This window comes from Phyllosticta citribraziliensis (assembly GCF_038025025.1).
Source record: "Phyllosticta citribraziliensis strain CPC 17464 chromosome Unknown J3D65scaffold_8, whole genome shotgun sequence".
NCBI classification, from domain to species: domain Eukaryota; kingdom Fungi; phylum Ascomycota; class Dothideomycetes; order Botryosphaeriales; family Phyllostictaceae; genus Phyllosticta; species Phyllosticta citribraziliensis.
The window spans coordinates 679479-695855 of NW_027117345.1; the positions used below are offsets into that span (position 1 = coordinate 679479).

General features: G+C 56.0%; 7 protein-coding genes across 7 annotated transcripts; 3 read left to right on the forward strand and 4 right to left on the reverse strand.

Annotated features, from left to right (window-relative positions):
* The first annotated feature begins 1165 nt into the window (after positions 1 to 1165).
* J3D65DRAFT_429981 (magnesium transporter NIPA-domain-containing protein) lies at positions 1166 to 3313 on the forward strand. The gene is made up of 8 exons (XM_066796183.1): positions 1166 to 1293; positions 1437 to 1480; positions 1547 to 1572; positions 1655 to 1745; positions 1796 to 1886; positions 1938 to 2098; positions 2161 to 2452; positions 2503 to 3313. The coding sequence occupies exons 1-8, from the start codon at positions 1280 to 1282 to the stop codon at positions 3062 to 3064; spliced, it is 1281 nt and encodes a 426-aa protein (XP_066653676.1). The 5' UTR covers positions 1166 to 1279; the 3' UTR covers positions 3065 to 3313.
* A 1035-nt stretch (positions 3314 to 4348) lies between these two features.
* J3D65DRAFT_699167 (dienelactone hydrolase-like protein) lies at positions 4349 to 5974 on the forward strand (the record flags this gene model as incomplete). Its single annotated transcript, XM_066804061.1, has 3 exons — positions 4349 to 4579; positions 4623 to 5079; positions 5180 to 5974. The coding sequence occupies 3 exons, from the start codon at positions 4349 to 4351 to the stop codon at positions 5719 to 5721; spliced, it is 1230 nt and encodes a 409-aa protein (XP_066653677.1). The 3' UTR covers positions 5722 to 5974.
* Positions 5975 to 6012: 38 nt separating this feature from the next.
* On the reverse strand, positions 6013 to 6886 carry J3D65DRAFT_669071 (uncharacterized protein; the record flags this gene model as incomplete). The annotated part of the gene is made up of 2 exons (XM_066803163.1): positions 6013 to 6308; positions 6367 to 6886. The coding sequence occupies 2 exons, from the start codon at positions 6884 to 6886 to the stop codon at positions 6013 to 6015; spliced, it is 816 nt and encodes a 271-aa protein (XP_066653678.1).
* Positions 6887 to 7603: 717 nt separating this feature from the next.
* J3D65DRAFT_629525 (stromal membrane-associated protein) lies at positions 7604 to 9863 on the forward strand. Its single transcript, XM_066800750.1, has 6 exons — positions 7604 to 7879; positions 7938 to 7983; positions 8047 to 8169; positions 8219 to 8263; positions 8319 to 8424; positions 8473 to 9863. The coding sequence occupies exons 1-6, from the start codon at positions 7765 to 7767 to the stop codon at positions 9730 to 9732; spliced, it is 1695 nt and encodes a 564-aa protein (XP_066653679.1). The 5' UTR covers positions 7604 to 7764; the 3' UTR covers positions 9733 to 9863.
* Positions 9864 to 10196: 333 nt separating this feature from the next.
* On the reverse strand, positions 10197 to 10834 carry J3D65DRAFT_669073 (uncharacterized protein; the record flags this gene model as incomplete). Its single annotated transcript, XM_066803164.1, has 3 exons — positions 10197 to 10361; positions 10471 to 10579; positions 10809 to 10834. 3 exons carry the CDS (start codon positions 10832 to 10834, stop codon positions 10197 to 10199), a joined length of 300 nt encoding a protein of 99 aa, XP_066653680.1.
* Positions 10835 to 11024: 190 nt separating this feature from the next.
* On the reverse strand, positions 11025 to 12621 carry J3D65DRAFT_430455 (voltage-dependent anion channel). The gene is made up of 4 exons (XM_066796186.1): positions 12571 to 12621; positions 12058 to 12466; positions 11705 to 12004; positions 11025 to 11647 (listed from the first exon to the last, which is right to left on the reverse strand). The coding sequence occupies exons 2-4, from the start codon at positions 12408 to 12410 to the stop codon at positions 11215 to 11217; spliced, it is 1086 nt and encodes a 361-aa protein (XP_066653681.1). The 5' UTR covers positions 12411 to 12466; positions 12571 to 12621; the 3' UTR covers positions 11025 to 11214.
* Positions 12622 to 13408: 787 nt separating this feature from the next.
* J3D65DRAFT_659770 (uncharacterized protein) lies at positions 13409 to 15394 on the reverse strand (the record flags this gene model as incomplete). The annotated part of the gene is made up of 1 exon (XM_066802560.1): positions 13409 to 15394. One exon carries the CDS (start codon positions 15392 to 15394, stop codon positions 13409 to 13411), a length of 1986 nt encoding a protein of 661 aa, XP_066653682.1.
* Between the last annotated feature and the right edge of the window lie 983 nt (positions 15395 to 16377).

The window sequence follows — 16377 nt, forward strand, 5'->3', positions numbered from 1 at the left end:
TGCCAGGAGCGATGTCAAGATGGCTGGGAACTAACGACGCAGGCAATGAAGCAGTAAGTGCGAGCTCGACATGAAAGTTCACTAACCCGGCCCGACCCGAAAGCCCCTTCGCCTCAGCAGCGCTTCCCGCCCAGCCTTGCCTGGTCTGCACCAGGGGACCAAGGCGTGGCTTTTGTAGCTGTGCATGTCCACACGCGATTTGCCAAGGGCTTGGGCACTTTACCGGGGAGTTTGATTTTATTTGAGTCTGAATTTTCTTTTTCTTTTTTCTTCGGTCACGATGGGGATGGGGACGGAGATGGAGGATCGAGGAGTCTGGCGTTGCAAGGCTGCGTGCAGATGGAAAGCCTTGATGCGGCAGGCCAGATATACCCAGGTTGATGGACGTTGATCGACGGGAGTTTTGGAGGAGAGGGGGACGCGAAAAACGGCGGGCTGGTTGCAGTAGCAGCGTAGTTGTAGCAGTGCAGTCAGTCAGTGCCTTGTCGTAGCTACATGTAGCCAAGGCGGAGAATGGAGGAGTGAGGAAAACGAGAGGACGCGCCAGTGCAGAGCCGCAGAGGAGGGAGATGAGATGGCAGAGGGCCGGCAGTCGAGTGTTTCAGGCCACGCAACGCGGCGGGACCAAAATAGCAGAGCAGAGAGAGGTTCCTTGTCCATGAATAATGAATGCTGCTGCCATGGATGCATCCTTATGTAACGCCTGCGACGAGCCGCCCGGTGCCTCCTGACATGAACCAAGGGAGGCAAAAGACGACACGAAGACGCTCAGTACCGTACGGCCTCATTCCGCTCGTTCCCACTCTGGGTCCAGTCCAGAGCTACCCTACCCTACCGTAAGCCCAGGGCCCCAGCCAGGCACGCCCAATCGACCTGACACTTGGACCACCTACGCAACTCGACACTCTCTCTCTCCAGTCTCGCTCGCTCTACAGCCGCGCGCCGCTCCACTTGTATTGCCCACCCGTCCATCCGTCCGCTCGCTGCTCTCTTGCTCTCTCTCTCTCTCGCGACACTGTCTCTTTCTCCTCTCATTCAACCTTTCGCACATCCCCGCCCCCGCCCCTTTCTCTGCTCTGCTCGCCCTCGACGAACCCGCTTGCTGGTCCCAACACCGGACACATCCCGCCCGAGACCATCTGCGCACCGGCCGCGGCGATCACTACAACCTCGCCTCTCTGACCCGCCTACCGTCTGCTGCCCAGCTCTTCTTCTGCTGCCAAAGGAGAGCTCTACAATTTTGCTTTGCTGCCGGTCGTGGACTGCCGTCCTAGACAACATGGTAGAAGACAAGTACGCCGAATCGCCCTACCTACCTACCTGCCTGCCTCCACCCGCGCGCCGTGCCTGGCCTCGCCCTCGTCCGAGGAGCGCTGCACCAACTCCCGCAACTCCACCCAAGGAGGTCGACCTCAGTACTGACTCTTGTATTTCAGATATGTCGGGCTGATGCTGGCCATATCCTCGTCATTGGCCATTGGTGAGCCCCTCCCCCCTTTGCTTTGCAACTTCCCGCAACCGACTCTTGGACTGACCAAAGTTACAGGCACAAGCTTTGTTCTCACCAAAAAGGTTCGTCGCGCCAACGCCACCGACCTCTCGACACGCCCTGCGAGCTCGCTTTCCGTCCGACACAAGCTGACCGGTGGCAAAGGGATTGAATCAAGCTGGGGAACGCCATGGCTTTGACGGAAGTGGTTTCGCCTACCTCCGGTCTTCGATATGGTGGGGAGGCATCGTGACAAGTGCGCAACAGCCTGCATGGTTGCAATGGATTGGGGCTGACACTGCGCAGTGGTTATTGGCGAAATCGCAAATTTCGCCGCATATGCCTTTGCTCCAGCCATCCTGGTGACTCCTCTGGGCGCACTCTCTGTGCTCATTGGGTGAGTGGAAAGACCAAAAGCTTCAGGACATGATGCTCATCCGCGCCTTAGTTCTGTACTCGGTGTATACTTTCTCGGGGAAATTCTTGGGACCCTGGGCAAGATCGGATGCGCAACTTGCCTGATTGGATCTGTCATCATCGTTCTCCATGCTCCACCGGACAAAGAGGTTCAAACGGTTGACGAGATTCTCCACTTTGCGATTCAGCCAGGTAAAGTTCTCCCTTTCGTCGCGGACATGTCGCTTGATTTTTCTAACTAATCCCAATTCTAGGCTTTCTGCTCTACTGCCTCATAGTGACAGTCTTCTCCATCTCGATGATCTACAAAGTCGCACCAAAACACGGCCGTCAGAACCCTTTGATCTACCTTTCAATCTGCTCGACCGTCGGATCGCTTTCAGTCATGGCCGTCAAGGCTTTCGGCATCGCCTTGAAGCTGACCCTAGCTGGCAACAACCAATTTACACACCCGAGCACTTACGTCTTCGCAATCGTCGTTGTTGTTTGCGTCCTGACGCAAATGAACTACTTCAACAAGGCTCTGAGCCAGTTCTCGACAAACATGTACGCTTCCAAGATGGCCACAGGCTGTCCGGTTTTGCTAATGGTCCCAGTGTCAATCCTCTATACTACGTAACGTTTACGACTTTTACGCTAATTGCTTCGTCCATCCTCTTCCGAGGCTTCAACACCACATCGGCGGTGAATACAATCTCGCTGATCTGTGGATTTCTGGTGATCTTTAGCGGCGTGTACCTGCTCAACCTATCCCGTGGCGACCCCGAAGGCAACTCGCACCTCGCACACAAGTTTGACGATGCCGTCCCGACTGACGGCATAGCCAACTACCAGACTCGGCGCTCAATGCAGTCCCGCCGCTCCGGAGACAGCGCATTTTCAAGCAGACACAGCCTTGGTGACAGGGAAGGGTTGATGCGCGGCTTCCAGCAGAGGGACATTGATCTAGAGGGTGGCAGGGGCACCTTCGGACTCGGGGAGCTGGCCGACGACTCGGATGAAGTCGAAGATGACGGGAGCGGGAGAAAACGGACAAGCTTCGACAACCCAACAACAAACACTGAACTCCTCGGTCGAGGGAGCGGGTCTGGAAGTTCGACTCCCTCGGGGCTCTCGAAAGAAAAGCGGTCCATGACAAGTAAGAGCATGGAGACATGATGTGAAAGAAGGACGTTTGTCGCCGGGTTTGGGGTCTCCTTGGTCCTCGTTCGCCAGGTCAACGATTCGCTGGCGAGGCGGCAAGGAAGACACTTGAACTTTGCACTGGAGTAAAGGCGTTGGGCATGGAGGAGTTGGGTTATTCCCGCATCTTGTTGTTTTATCTTGGCTCGGAAGGCCAAATTCTTCTCGAACGGAAACTTGCCTTGGACGGACGAAACCAGAGTCGGCAAGTATTGCATCAGCAAGCGTGAGTCGCTCCTGGTGGCGGATTGGCCAAGTGCTTATCCTCAATCATCCATCTCGACTGTTGATACGCTCCTCTCTCGACTCTCTTCTGCTTCCTCCACGTCTTATCATTCTTCCTATTTCAACACTGGAAGCGCACCGCTCCACGATTGTGAGCACTTCTTAGCTTCTTCGAGGTCTCACACTTGCATACGCGGTGTGGGAGATGTCTATTGAATTCTGCAAGGAGGACCTGGACGCAAGGGACCTTCAGTCAGTCACTCGCGCCAGAAGGAGAGGGCGAGATGTCGCAATATCCCCATCCAGTGGTCTGACTGTATTGTGACCTTGCTCGTCCAATGTTAGTCTTATTTTTTTATTTATTTTCTTTGGGTTGTACAATACCGGGAAAAAAGGGTCAGGCACGGTAGGGGGTTTTCTCGGTTGTCGGTCGGTCAGTGGTTTGGGTTTTCTTCCGGCGAGCTTTTGGCGGGCATGGGCTGGGGATCTGGACGGGGGTTTCTGCTTCAAGTGCATGAGGTGGAGATGTAGGTGCTGTTTTGCAAGAGCGGTGTTGGTGGTCTTGGTGTTGGGGTGTGGATTTGCCCGCTGTTTGGACCGACCATTGCCATCCGCCGCCGTCGCGATTGCCGTTACCGCCGGGGAGAGGAGAGGATAGATGAAGGAGATATCAGCTAGACGAGCGGTATTCGGAAGACAAATCTGAACTAAACTGATTATTTGTTGGAATCCTGAATCCTCTCTGCCTGCCTGGCCTTGTCCATGGACCCCAACTGGAATACAGACGGATTCCAAATGTATGTGGACATTGCAAACAACATATAAAGTGGTGTGGGTAGTAGTCAGCCCCGATGGATCTCAGTCGAAGCTCAAGAGTCAAAATCCCTGTCGCATATGACGTCGTGCTAGACATGGACCAGGGCCAAGCTTGATGAGCCCTCGTCGACGTCTCCAATCAGCCCACTACTGCCATGTCACGCTTATATCCAGAGCCATCGCGCGTCCCCGCGAGCACTGCATCAACATCGCCCCAACATGGCCACACTGAGAGTTCACGGAGGCGGGAGCCTCCTCAACTGGCACGCCACGACTCCGCGCGTTTACATCACGGCCGAGAGCGACGATTTTGACGAATACACACTCGAAGCCTGGCGCGACGAGGGCTTCGACGTCATGTACGTCCCTTTTGGCGAAGGCGGGAAGCAGTACGTCAAGACTCTCCATTCGCTGGGACAAAACCTGGGTGTTGGAGGGGCATATTCGATAGTTGGTAGCGCTCCTTGCTCTCGCGCCGGTTGAAGACGCAGAGGGACTGATCCTTTGCACCCACGCAGCCTTTGGCGATGCAGCCTCGGTATGTCTTGAGACATTTATACGCCAGGACCTGAAGCTCCGCTCTCTGGTCGCGTACTATCCATCGTCGATTCCCGACCCCCACACGCACTACTCGCCCTCGACGCGCATCATGGTGCACCTGGCCGGGACGCAGATTGGAGTGAACAAGACGTCGGAAGTGTTGGGGATCCAGGGCAAGAGGAAGACGGTCAGGAGAAGGATCACGCAAGGAATTGGCACCGGCGGCACCCAGAAGCTGTCGTACCCCTGCTACACGTACCAGGGCGTGGAGCCAGGCTTCGCCGAGCACGACTTGGACGAGTACGACAAGGTGGCCGACGCCGTGGCGTGGACGCGCTCGCTCGACACGATCCGCAAGGGCTTCTCCGCCGAACTCGACATTGAGCGTCCGTGGGAAGAAAACGAAGAGCGTAAGTTTTCGCGCGCCCATGTCCCCTTCAACTGACCACCCGCGCACCATCACCACCAACCACCCTTGCCGATTGCCCGTCCAACTATTGCCCTTCGCAGACAAGTACCACACGCTCGACACGGCCAAGATTCTGGCCACCATGACGGACGTGCCCAAGCCGTTTGTCACGTACACGCCGACCATGACGGGCGGGCTGGGCAAAGACGACCTCGCGCGCTTCTACGCCGAGTTCTTCCTGCCCGCCCTGTCGCCGCGCGCCAGCCCGCCCACAAACTTCCGCACCCGCCTCCTCTCGCGCACCATCGGCGTCGACCGCATCGTCGACGAGCTGCTCGTCTGCTTCAAGCACACCCAGCCCATGCCGTGGATCCTCCCCGGCATCCCGCCCTCCAACTGCCCCGTCGAAATCGTCATGGTCAGCGTCGTCGCCGTGCGCGCCGGCAAGATCTTTTCCGAGCACGTCTACTGGGACCAGGCTGCCGTCCTGGTCCAGGTCGGCCTGATTGACGTCGAGGAGAGCGTGCCGCAGGAGTGGCGCGACAGGGGCGTCAAGGAGCTGCCGGCTGTCGGCGAAGAGGGCGCTAGGAAGGTTCTCGATGAGGAGAAGGAGCCGTTTAACGAGTTGATTGGTGAGTGGTGAGCGTGGATGCTGTCATGATGTCACGTTTTATGGTTCATGGTAGGTTCTGTAAGTACTTTTTTGCATGCATGCAATTTACGTTGTCAAATCCAACGACTTGCCTTTCCTGTCGGCGCTTTCCTCAAAGTCTTGAGGGAAAACCACTCTTCTTCAAGTCCCATGTACATTGATCAAATTGCAAATGGACTCGACACTCTGAGACCCTTTCCAATCTAGCCAAAGCCCCCAAGTCAGATTACTTCAAGACTTTGCAATCACACCATTCCAAGCAGGATACGACAACCTACTCCTTCAAACATGCCAAAGACAAAGCTCCTTCAAACATGCGACGCAAAAAGTACCGTGGACATGCAGCGACTCGTCCCTGCCAGCACGAACGAAGACCGGTATCAGCTTCGTCACGCCATCATCGCCGCGGACTTCAATACCGGGTGCCGCAGTCAAGTCTTTCCAGTCTCCAAGGTGCTCCAGGCTCACGTATGAAGAGCCGGCTTCGCTGATGTCGCGGTTGGGCCGCGGACACAGCGGATACTGGCATACCACGCGCGGAGAACACTTGCTTGCCGTGTACATGACGAGCACGTTTTCTGGGGCAACAAAAGTCAGTGGGGATGAGATGGAATTTATGTGATGTGCTCGACGAACCAGAGTTGCTCTCGACGAGCGAGCAGAGGGTCTCCCCAGCCGCAGCACTGCTAGGCGACGTCGGACCTGGCACTGCGTTCTGCGACCTTTCGAGTGTCGTGACGGTTGCGTCGATTGCAGCGCGCTCCCGACTGCGCAGCCTGGCCGTCCGTTCTCGCAACTGCTGGTTGTGGCTCGCGGCGTTGTTGTTGGCAGCGGCCGCGACTCCGGCGGCCCACTCCTCCACTCCTTTGGGTTGATATCCCGGCTCGCCGGCTCGCTCGTCGATCAGACTGCGGTCCTTTTGTCCTTCTTGATAGCCGTTGCGGGGCTGTTGGCGCCTGGGGTGCAAATTGTAGCGCTTCTCCAGGTCGGGGTCGTTCAGAGACGGGTCCAGCGTCTGCGTGTAGCTGTATCTGCTGCCTTTAAGCCACACAAAGTCGGCAAAGTCGTCTGTATCGATGCACATTTGGTCCTTGTCGGAATCACTGGAGGCGTTCTCGCTGTCGTGCCGGTGTTGAGAAGCGGTGGTGTTGTCCATGCCGTGGGACGTGGGCCTGGGTGAAGGTGTGGATTCAAAGCGAAAAGGCGAAAGGAATCAAAACAAAGTCGTTGAAAAGGATGCTTTTCTAGGGGCTTCTGGTCGGGTGGTCTTTACATCAAGCTTTGCTGATAGTTGCTTTCTCTCGCGGATTTGTTGTCGTTTGCTTGCTAGGCATTCACCTCCTGGTTGGATTCTGAACCCGGTGCCACATTGACTGCCTTCAACCCGGCAATGGCTTTAATTACGATGGAATCCGATTGTGTTGCCATCATTCACTTGCTTAAATCTGGGCGCAGAGCGGGGCATCTTCAGAATTAGATCCCATGGCTTTGGGGGTTGTTATCAGTATGCGTGGTGTACCCTGGTTATTGTGCTGAAGCCTAGCTAAGACGATTTGCAGGCTAGTTGCAACGGCAAGCTGTCATTTTGACAGCACAAAGAGATGGCGAGACTGCAGCGTGTCGACTGAGTACAGAAGAACTGCGATGAAAGAAAAAGCTCACGTCACTTGGACAACGTATTGAATTGGACGTTAGAAATGAAACAAGGACGCCGCGTAGAAAATTCAAAGAGACAGTGATTTAGCTTGAGGACAGAATCTGGGGACACGAGGTGTTGAGCTTGAGCGTCGTGTCGTGAACGAGAGCCAGTGCAAGCAGGTGGCCCCTCTTCACCGCCTTTCAGTTCGGGGGAGTTCACCGTCCCGCACTCGCACTCGGTCGCGGCGAGTTCCTTCAACCACCCTCTCCCAGCTCCACTCCTCCACTCCTCAAAGAGCCCTGCGCACCGCGTTTCCTGCCTACTCCTGACGCCGACTCTCTTCCTGTCGACTCTCTCGTCTCCAAGTCCCGATCCTCGCCACCAAGCCTCGCGAAATGTCGCGGCGCCCTGACCCCCGCGCAGAGCGCGCCGCTCAAAACCAGCAAACACTCAAGAGCTTGGTCAAGCTGGAGCCGAACAAGAGCTGTGCAGATTGCAAGAGGAACAAGCGTGAGTCAGGCCCTGTCGCTACATTGTCCGCCTCAGTCTTTGCTGACACTCCTCACAGACCCTCGTTGGGCCAGCTGGAACCTAGGCATCTTCATATGCATTCGGTAGGCAGCCCCTGATGAGACGCCTGCGCCGACCTACGAGACTGTATCCTGACCAATTCTCAGATGCTCAGGTATACACAGAGGCATGGGCACGCATATCAGCCGAGTCAAGTCTGTGGATCTCGACTCGTGGACGGATGAGCAACTGCAGAGCATGCTGCGATGGGGAAATTCAAGAGCAAACAAGTCTGTCTCAAATAACAGCGCCTTGGATATGGATGCTGACGGCCGATAGGTACTGGGAATCTAAGCTTGCGCCAGGCCACATTCCCTCTGAAGCGTAAGATCACCACCAACGCTGGTACCCACGGTGACCACTCAGCTGACGGCACTAGGAAAATCGAAAACTTCATTCGCACAAAGTATGAATCGAAGCGGTGGGTTATGGACGGTCCTATGCCAGATCCCTCTGCATTGGATACCGAGGGGGACGATGACGTGGTACGTCCCCGCGGTGGAACTCGCCACGAATCACACTGACCATCTCAGCCACTCAATGTTGTGCAGGAAAAGGCCAAGCTGGAGCGCTCATCCTCGCAGCGAGCTGCAGCCGCAGCACCAGGCCGGTCTTCCGGTCCTCCTCCGGTGAGGAAGCAACCAACAATGGACATCTTTGGCGACGAGACCACCTCACCTCCCTCAAGACCTAGCACAGGACCCCCGCCTGTAACCAGACCACCACCCCCCAAGGCTGAAGCTGCTCCTCCCAAGCAAAGCAAGCCGGGAGATTCTCTCCTTGGACTCGACTTCTTCGGGGGCTCAGGCTCCTCGACGCCGACGCGTCCTGCGAGCACTACGGGATCCGCTCCCTCCAATGCTCCTCGTGCCGACTTGAAGCAATCAATTCTCTCCCTGTATGCAGCGAAGCCTGCTGGACAACCTGCTGTCAAGCATCAACATACAGGATCCTCTGGTTCGTTCGGCGGTCTGCAGTCTCCCGGACTACAATCCCCCCAGTCCCAGTCAAGCCCAATGGGCGGCCTCAACGACGCCTTTAGCAGTCTCAGCATGAACATGGCTCCTCAGCAGGCTCCGAAGCCCTCGCCTTTCGCCGATCTCATGAACGCCACACCGAAGAGCTCCACACCCGCAAGCTCCCACCAGCCGTTGGGATCTGGCTCTGGATTTGGCAGCGGGGGCGGTTTTTTCGACTCTCTACCTGCGGCCAAGCCAGCCAATCCTCCTCAGCCGTCTCGGACATTCAGCTCCAACAGTGGATTCGGAGACTTTAGCTCGTCCACCTCTCCAGCCGCTGTCAATCCGCCCAAGCCAGCGGCGGCCAGCAATACAGGTGACCTTTTTGACCTTTCATTCGATACTCCCGCTTCTGCTCCTGCCCCTGCCCCTGCTGCGGCACCAACTAAACCACCTGTCTCTCCAGGCGCCAATTCCGCCTTCAATCTTTCCTCGCCCGCCGCTCCTTTCCAACCGTCTCAGCCCCAATCCCAGGCGCCGGCCGTAAACTACGCTTCCGGAATGTCGAACTTGGATGCATGGGGATCCAGCGATGCGTGGTCTTCGGCGACCACGGCTACGAACAACACGACGGCTACGGCTCCTTCGGCATCGACGCCCGCGTCCAATACCTCAGGCTGGGGAAGCGCGTCGACGCCCCAGGTGACCCACGACGATGACTTTGGCGGCTGGAACAGCGCGACGGGGTCAAGCACCGCAGCTGCTGGCAACGCCGCTCCCAAGCCGGTCAGCACACTGCCAGGAGATGACCTGTTTGCCAATGTTTGGGAATAAGCGTGCACTCCGTATCGAGTTTCGGGTACGCATATGGTTGCATTCAAGGCATGGATAGGAGTAGCGGCGCATCTTGAAGATTCGAGCATGATGATTAGGTATTGGAAGGAATGCAGAGACTAAAATGTGCCAAAGATAAATCATGGCTTCAACCGGACAAGGTACCGAGTGACATGTTCTACTCGGCACTCGTACTCCCCAACTTGGCTTTTCCCAAAAAGATGCAACTGTTTTGAACCCAAACCCAACGCCGTGCTTCCTGCCCTTGTTCCTGAATCAAACCAACCCAGTTGTCCGCAAAGTGCACGCGTGCTGTTGATTGCCCGCTTGAACGCAAAGTGATGCTACTGCACACACGTGGCCGCTGCCCGCGTCTTCCATTCCGCCCACAACTCCCACTGAAAAGATGCCCGTCCACTCCGTTTTCGGCGTTTTACGACCCCAGATAGTCTTCACCTGTGCGCTCACCGGCCGAACAGCAAGCCCCAGATCCAGTACAGCAGGATGACGACGCCGGAGATGATGGCGGCGAGCTTGAAAATGGCCACCTTGTTGCCCTGCTGCGCCATGCGCGTCATGCGCCCTGCGCTGCCCTTGATCGACGAGGCCATGGAGGAGAAGGTTTCGGACTGCGGTGCTCCGGCTGCGTTAGCTGCGGTCTTGACTCTTCAGGGTATTTGTGGGGATTCGGTCGCGAGGACAGTGCGAGGCTGGCAAGAGGTGGTGGGTGCTGCGTACAGAGGAGTCGATGACATGCTGGTCGCGCGCGTTGTCGTAAATGTCGATGGTGACGCCGCGCAGGGCCGACACCTTGCCGGCGAGCTCGTCCAGCCGCGAGTTGTTCTGCCTGTAGATTACGGAGTGCGGTTAGCATCAGCTTCGCCTGGTGGTTGTTCGCGGGTGCCGTGGTGTGTCGAGATGATTGGGGTGTTGTTCTTTGACGAATGCCTTTCATAGGGTTGGGGATGGGCGAGTTGGCCGTGCTGAACGCGTTGGGAGGGGCATGTGGGCGCGTGCTTGTTCCGCGCATGGCTACGAGTGTGTGGAGGACTGGATGGGACCACAGTTGGACATACCGCTCGCGCTCGTAGGCTTCGGACATGGCGGGCTGGCTGCCTGGATGGTTCGGTTGAGGACGGCGACGGCGGCGGCAGGCGGCAGGCGGAGGAGAGAAGGGAGGTAGGGAGGATGGGTATCGCAGCTGAGCTAGGAGTCGGACGGTGGGCGTGGAGGAGCACCAGGAGGTGGGCGTGTGCGAGTGTGGAGTGTGGAGAGAGAAAGGGGTCGCTGTGGTGCAGCTGCGCGCCGTGTCGGTTGGTTGGTTCAGTTGTCTCGTCCGTCGTCAGGTCCAGACAGTCCGGAATCGTGACGTGACGTATGCCTGCCTCGGTCCAGCCCGTCCGTCCACTTCCAAGACTTCCGTAGTCCACTTCTTTCATCCATGTCCACGTGCGGCAGCCACTTCTTCCATTAAAGCTCACACTACGCTGGAATCGTCTCTTCTGATGCCTCGCCGTCCTTTTTCAAGTTCGCAAGGCACGGCGCAAAGAACAGCTTGCCGGACCAAGCTCCTCTGGCCGTCCTGGCCGCAACGAGACACCACAGCAAAATCACGGCTATACTGAAAATTTCGCCCAGCACTTTGAACGCCGCGCTCGGCATCTCGATGCCAATCTGGATCGTGCTCGCCGCAAAAACGCCCAGCGGGAACGTGAACCCCCACCACCCCATGTTGAAGGGGAACGGCCGCGCCTTGTAGATGCTTACCAGCGCGATGAAGAACCAGACGAGCCCAAATCCCCACATGATGAGAGCCAGAAAGAATCCCACGACGTACATTACAGACCCAGCGCTTGGGTCGAGTGTCGATGTCGCCGGGAAATTTGCCTTGGCGACTTTGCCCAGGTACATTATCCTAAGGTATTCAGCGTCAGTTCTGGGCTAACCGCAAGGTGAGATGGCCAGTACGTACGAGTATCCGCCAAAACCAAGCGGTCCAAGCGGAAGAAAGCAGCTCACAATGACTTCTCGCGGGGGCATCTTATGCAAAGCCAGCCTTTGGTAGTACATTACAAGCACCGCCATGGCAAGGGGAGTTCCCATGCCCCAAAGAACGTAGCATGTCATTATGGTGCCCAGGGCATGGTCTGGGTTTGGGAGCACTTCAGCCACCTCTGCACCAGTGCCAGCCGCAACGATCGTGGCGGCAATAGGGAGTAGTTGCGCGGCTGTGAAACGCTCAAGTGATTTGATCTCGTGGCTATGCATCATCCTGCCTTCAAGTCAGTTCTGCCGCGACATGGAGGAAATAAGGAGGACACGAACAGCAAAACCGACAGAGACAGCGTTACTCCAGCCGCCACAATGGTATCAATCATCCATAGCACCCAGGCAAACGTGGTCGCCCAGGGGCCCCAGACCGGCACGCAAATAAACACCCACATCTCGATGATGGTGGCAAATCCCATTGGAATGGTGCCGAGGAAGAGCGAGTTGTTTGGGTCGCGGATCATAACGCTCCATATTTCGGGATACAGCGTGTACCGGAGAAAGGAGATGACGAAAGCTGCTGTGAACAGGACAACGTTGAGGCAGAAAAAGATGATGGAGAGATAGTGTAGCCAGCGTCCGTTGTAGGGCATAAAATAGAAGAGAATTGACACGATTCCCGTTCCCATGGTCACGGAAAACCAACTGCTTGTTGTAAGCCACAGCGTATCCAAGGTCTCAATAACTGAGCGGGCGAGGACGACATTAACAGATAAAAGGCTTTGCCCGAACCAGGCAACATGGTTCGAAGCAGATATCTTGAAAGCTTCGAGACAAGAGAAGACTTACGAAGGGCTGAAATTCCTCACCACCCTCCTCCATCCGACCTCGTACTTGGACAACTCTCTCATCTCCCCTCTTCCAGCTCCACCCAAAGCACGCCTCTGGTCCTCAGTCAAGCTCGCGGGCGGCACTCCCGCTGGACTAGCGTCCGCCGCTGCATTCTCGATGGCTTCATCTCCTTGCTCTTTCACAAACAGCTGCTCCGGCTCCCGCTGCTGCTGCTGCTGCTGCTGCTGCACGCCGGCACGATGCCTGCTGCTCGTCGCGCTGCCAGATCTGGTGCTGCTCATGCCGCTGTTGCTGGTGGAGACGTGGTCGTCGTGCTGTTGGTGCTGTATGTGTGCGACCATCGTCTCATCAAGCTCCGTCTTTTTGCCGTTTGCTTATCTTTTTCTTCGGAAAACCCCAAGATACTGAGAAAGGGAAAACGAGCGCTTTGTTAGGAGCGAAAGGAGGAATTCATAACGAAATATATTGGCGGACGACCGAAGTTGTGACTGTAAGACGATCGATGCCGTGCCGGCGATAAGCTGCCGCTCCGGCATGGCGGTCGGTGCTGGCAGGGATGCCATTGCCTAGTTGGGTTAGTGGGATACGACGTGGTCAAACGGTGGACAAAGAACCACTTGCCTGACCATTCAGAGCAAGTCGATTACAGTGTTACAAGTTTTCCATTTAGAGATAGGACTCTATGCTACAACAAGCAGACGTCAAATGAGGACCCCCATTGACCAATGTCCGCTGCTCGGCTGAGCTCAATCCAACTACCCCCCGGTCCAAAAACGATGACACCCCCAAGATCAAAGAATGACAGACTGCACCTCCTCCCAGACTCGCCAGCTCATCAGCACGCGTACCCGTCTCCCTCCATTACTCCCCTTCCAGCTCCTGAGGCCTGGGCGCTCATCCTCTGGTACGCATCCTTTCCATCATCCGCCGCTCCCATTTGCTCTTCCCTTCGGGCCATTTTCTTGTCGCGACCGCGAGCGCGACGCCTGCGCCTGGGTTGGTAATAACCCAGTTGACTATCGCCCGGAGAGGTTCTACTAAAAGCGGAGTTAGTAAACTGTGTCAATAACTGCTGTCGGTACATCTGTTGGTAGTCAACTCCGGCATATGGCAGAAGAATGGGGCGGGGAAAGTAAGGGCGTTGGGTTGCGAGGATCTCGCCCACCAGCTGCCTGTTCCCCATCCATGCGTTGCTCATTGCCGGCTTAGGGCCGTGTTGCTGACTATCACCAAGCAGCTGGTAATCGTAGTAAGTAGGCTGCTGGCCGGGCGGGAATTGCGGTGGTTGTTGGCCTGGATACTGAAAATGGGGGGCATGGGGGTTGAAGCGCTGGTTTTCAGTCTGAACCAGGTGATTGTATTCCCCGTTTCCTCGACCACTTCCAACGCTCGTGGTAGGCCGAGCTTCCGTGATTGCCAGGGGAGGGCCAATGATACCGCGGCCTCGTCCGTTCCCGACATTTGGTTGAGCGCTTTCCGGGTTCCCGAAGCCTGTGGCAACATATGGAGGACAGTTGTTGCCGTTTGCTACCATTGCACGAACGTTTGACGGAACAGGTCCAGACTGTCCGGGACTTGAGAGACCGCGGCCGCGTGGCGTGATGGGTACGAGAGGAACGACCGGAGTGATAGGGTTCCGAGTCCTTTCAACGTTGGCTTGAGGACCTGGTGGGATAGTGCCGGAGCGAGGAGGGGTGATGGGTACGAGAGGAATGACCGGCCTGATAGGTCTCGGAGTCCTTTCGACATTGATTTGAGGACCTTGCGCAGTAATCTCGCGTTCCCTAGATGGACGTTGACCAACGTCCGACACATTGGCTTGGTCATTCTCAGTCCTTTCGACGTTGGTTTGAGGGCCTGGTGGGATGGTGTCGGTGCGAGGAGGGGTGATGGGTACGAGAGGAATGACCGGCTTGATAGGTTTCCGAATCCTTACGATATTGTTTTCAGGACCTCGTGGGATAGTGTCGATGGGAGGAAGCTGACTACGGGGCATTTGCGTAGTCATCTCGTGTTCCCTAGATGGACGTTGACCAAATTCCGACACATTGGATTGGTCATTCTCAGTCCCTTCGACCTTGATTTGACGGCCTGGTGGGGTATTGCCGGTGCGAGGAGGCTGCTCACGCGGCACTTGCGGCGTAATGACGTGATGTCCAGATGGAGCTAGACAAATGTCCGGAACATGGTGTTTGTCCTTCTCAATCCACTCGACATTCATTTGAGGACCTGATGAGAATCCAAGACTGGGGCCGGGCCAAGCGGGCAGCCAAGGGGGCACTTGTGGAGGAAGCTCGTGTTCTCCAGGTGGACTTGGAGGAAGCTCGTGTCCCCTAGGTTGACTTGGACCAACGTCCCAAGCATTGTCTTCGTCGTTCTCCCAGAGCTTCTGGATCGAGCGTCCACCGAAAGGGCCGGGGAGGATGGGACGGGGTTGCTCCTTTATTTCTCGGGCGAGTTCGGCTTTGCGTTGTTCTAATCGCTGGATATGCCGATGGTTGTGCCATGCGGGCTTGGCCTGTGATCCGACAAAGGGTTCCAGAAGTTGCGAGCCCTTGCAACATGGGAGCTCACACTTGTTGACTCGTTGTCCTCCTGCCTGGTTGCTGGAGAAGGGTTCGGCAGTGCTCTGGCTGAGCAGCAGTTCGATGGAGCTGCAAGAGTGACGGCGCTTTCGGTCGAGGCCGACATGTTCACACCACCCGAAGGTCTCGCAGATAGGTTTGCGTATGTAGATGTTCGGTGCTCTTTGCAAGCTGGGCGGACAAGGAAGGATTCGGACGTCCTGCAGGCCAGGAAGGCTGTGAGGGTTCGGGTACATGGCTGGAACGATTGCTATACGGCGTGACCTGTCTGGAAAGCTGCTCAAAAGCCACTACGGTGTTGGGAGCGGAGTGTCGTCTTTCGGAATAAGCTGATGGTGGGAGAGGGATGAAAGGCTTTGGCCGACAAGTTCGTAAGAGATGGTGGCGATAAAGCTGCTGCCATGCGAGAGAAAGGGACAGCTAGGTTGTCGTCTTGTCGGATGCCGTGTGACGGGGAGTTTCTGCTGGGCATGTCCTCTTGGGTCGGCGCGGCGACCACATGGGAAGGAGTCGACGGCGTCCCTGTGTCCATAAGTTGGGTGCCAACTTTGCCCTTTAATCATGTCGAACTGGGAACAACTGCGCAGTACATGGGAAACATGTTCTTTTAGGTGCTTTCATGGACCAAGTATAGTATATGTAAAGGGGCCGTCTACTTCGTGATAATGTGTGTTGTGAACGATAGGAGTCGACAAGGGTCGACAGGCTAGTTTCTTCATACACCGCAAAGTTAATAAAGTATTACTGACACAAGGCTTCTAAGCGTGGCCCTAGGAAGTAAGTACTCACCACTCTCAACCTTTCTAAATCCCTACTTTCTAGGAATTTTAGGCATATCGTCAATTACACTCCAATGCCACCTAGCTCTTTAATACCGGCGAGAAAGGAGATCATATTACTGATTTGTTGCTTTGTCTGACTTTTTTGAAAGACAGACACCTCTGCCGTGGAATCTTGCTCATTATGCGCTTTTTATGCTGCTACACAAGGGCTGGAAAACAGTGCAGAATCAAGTCAGAACGCTGATGCTGTCGAGCTTCAACTCCAGAACACCAATGGTGTCCTCAACGCCAGAGTAGCCCAATGAAGTAGCCTAATGGAAAAACTTTTTATCCCAATGTCTTTGAATCTATATGCAGGTATCATGGGGAAAGGAGGGGTGATCAAAGCCGGTCCGGTGTCTTGTGGTGCGCAAAATCTTTGGTGCGCAAATTTGTTG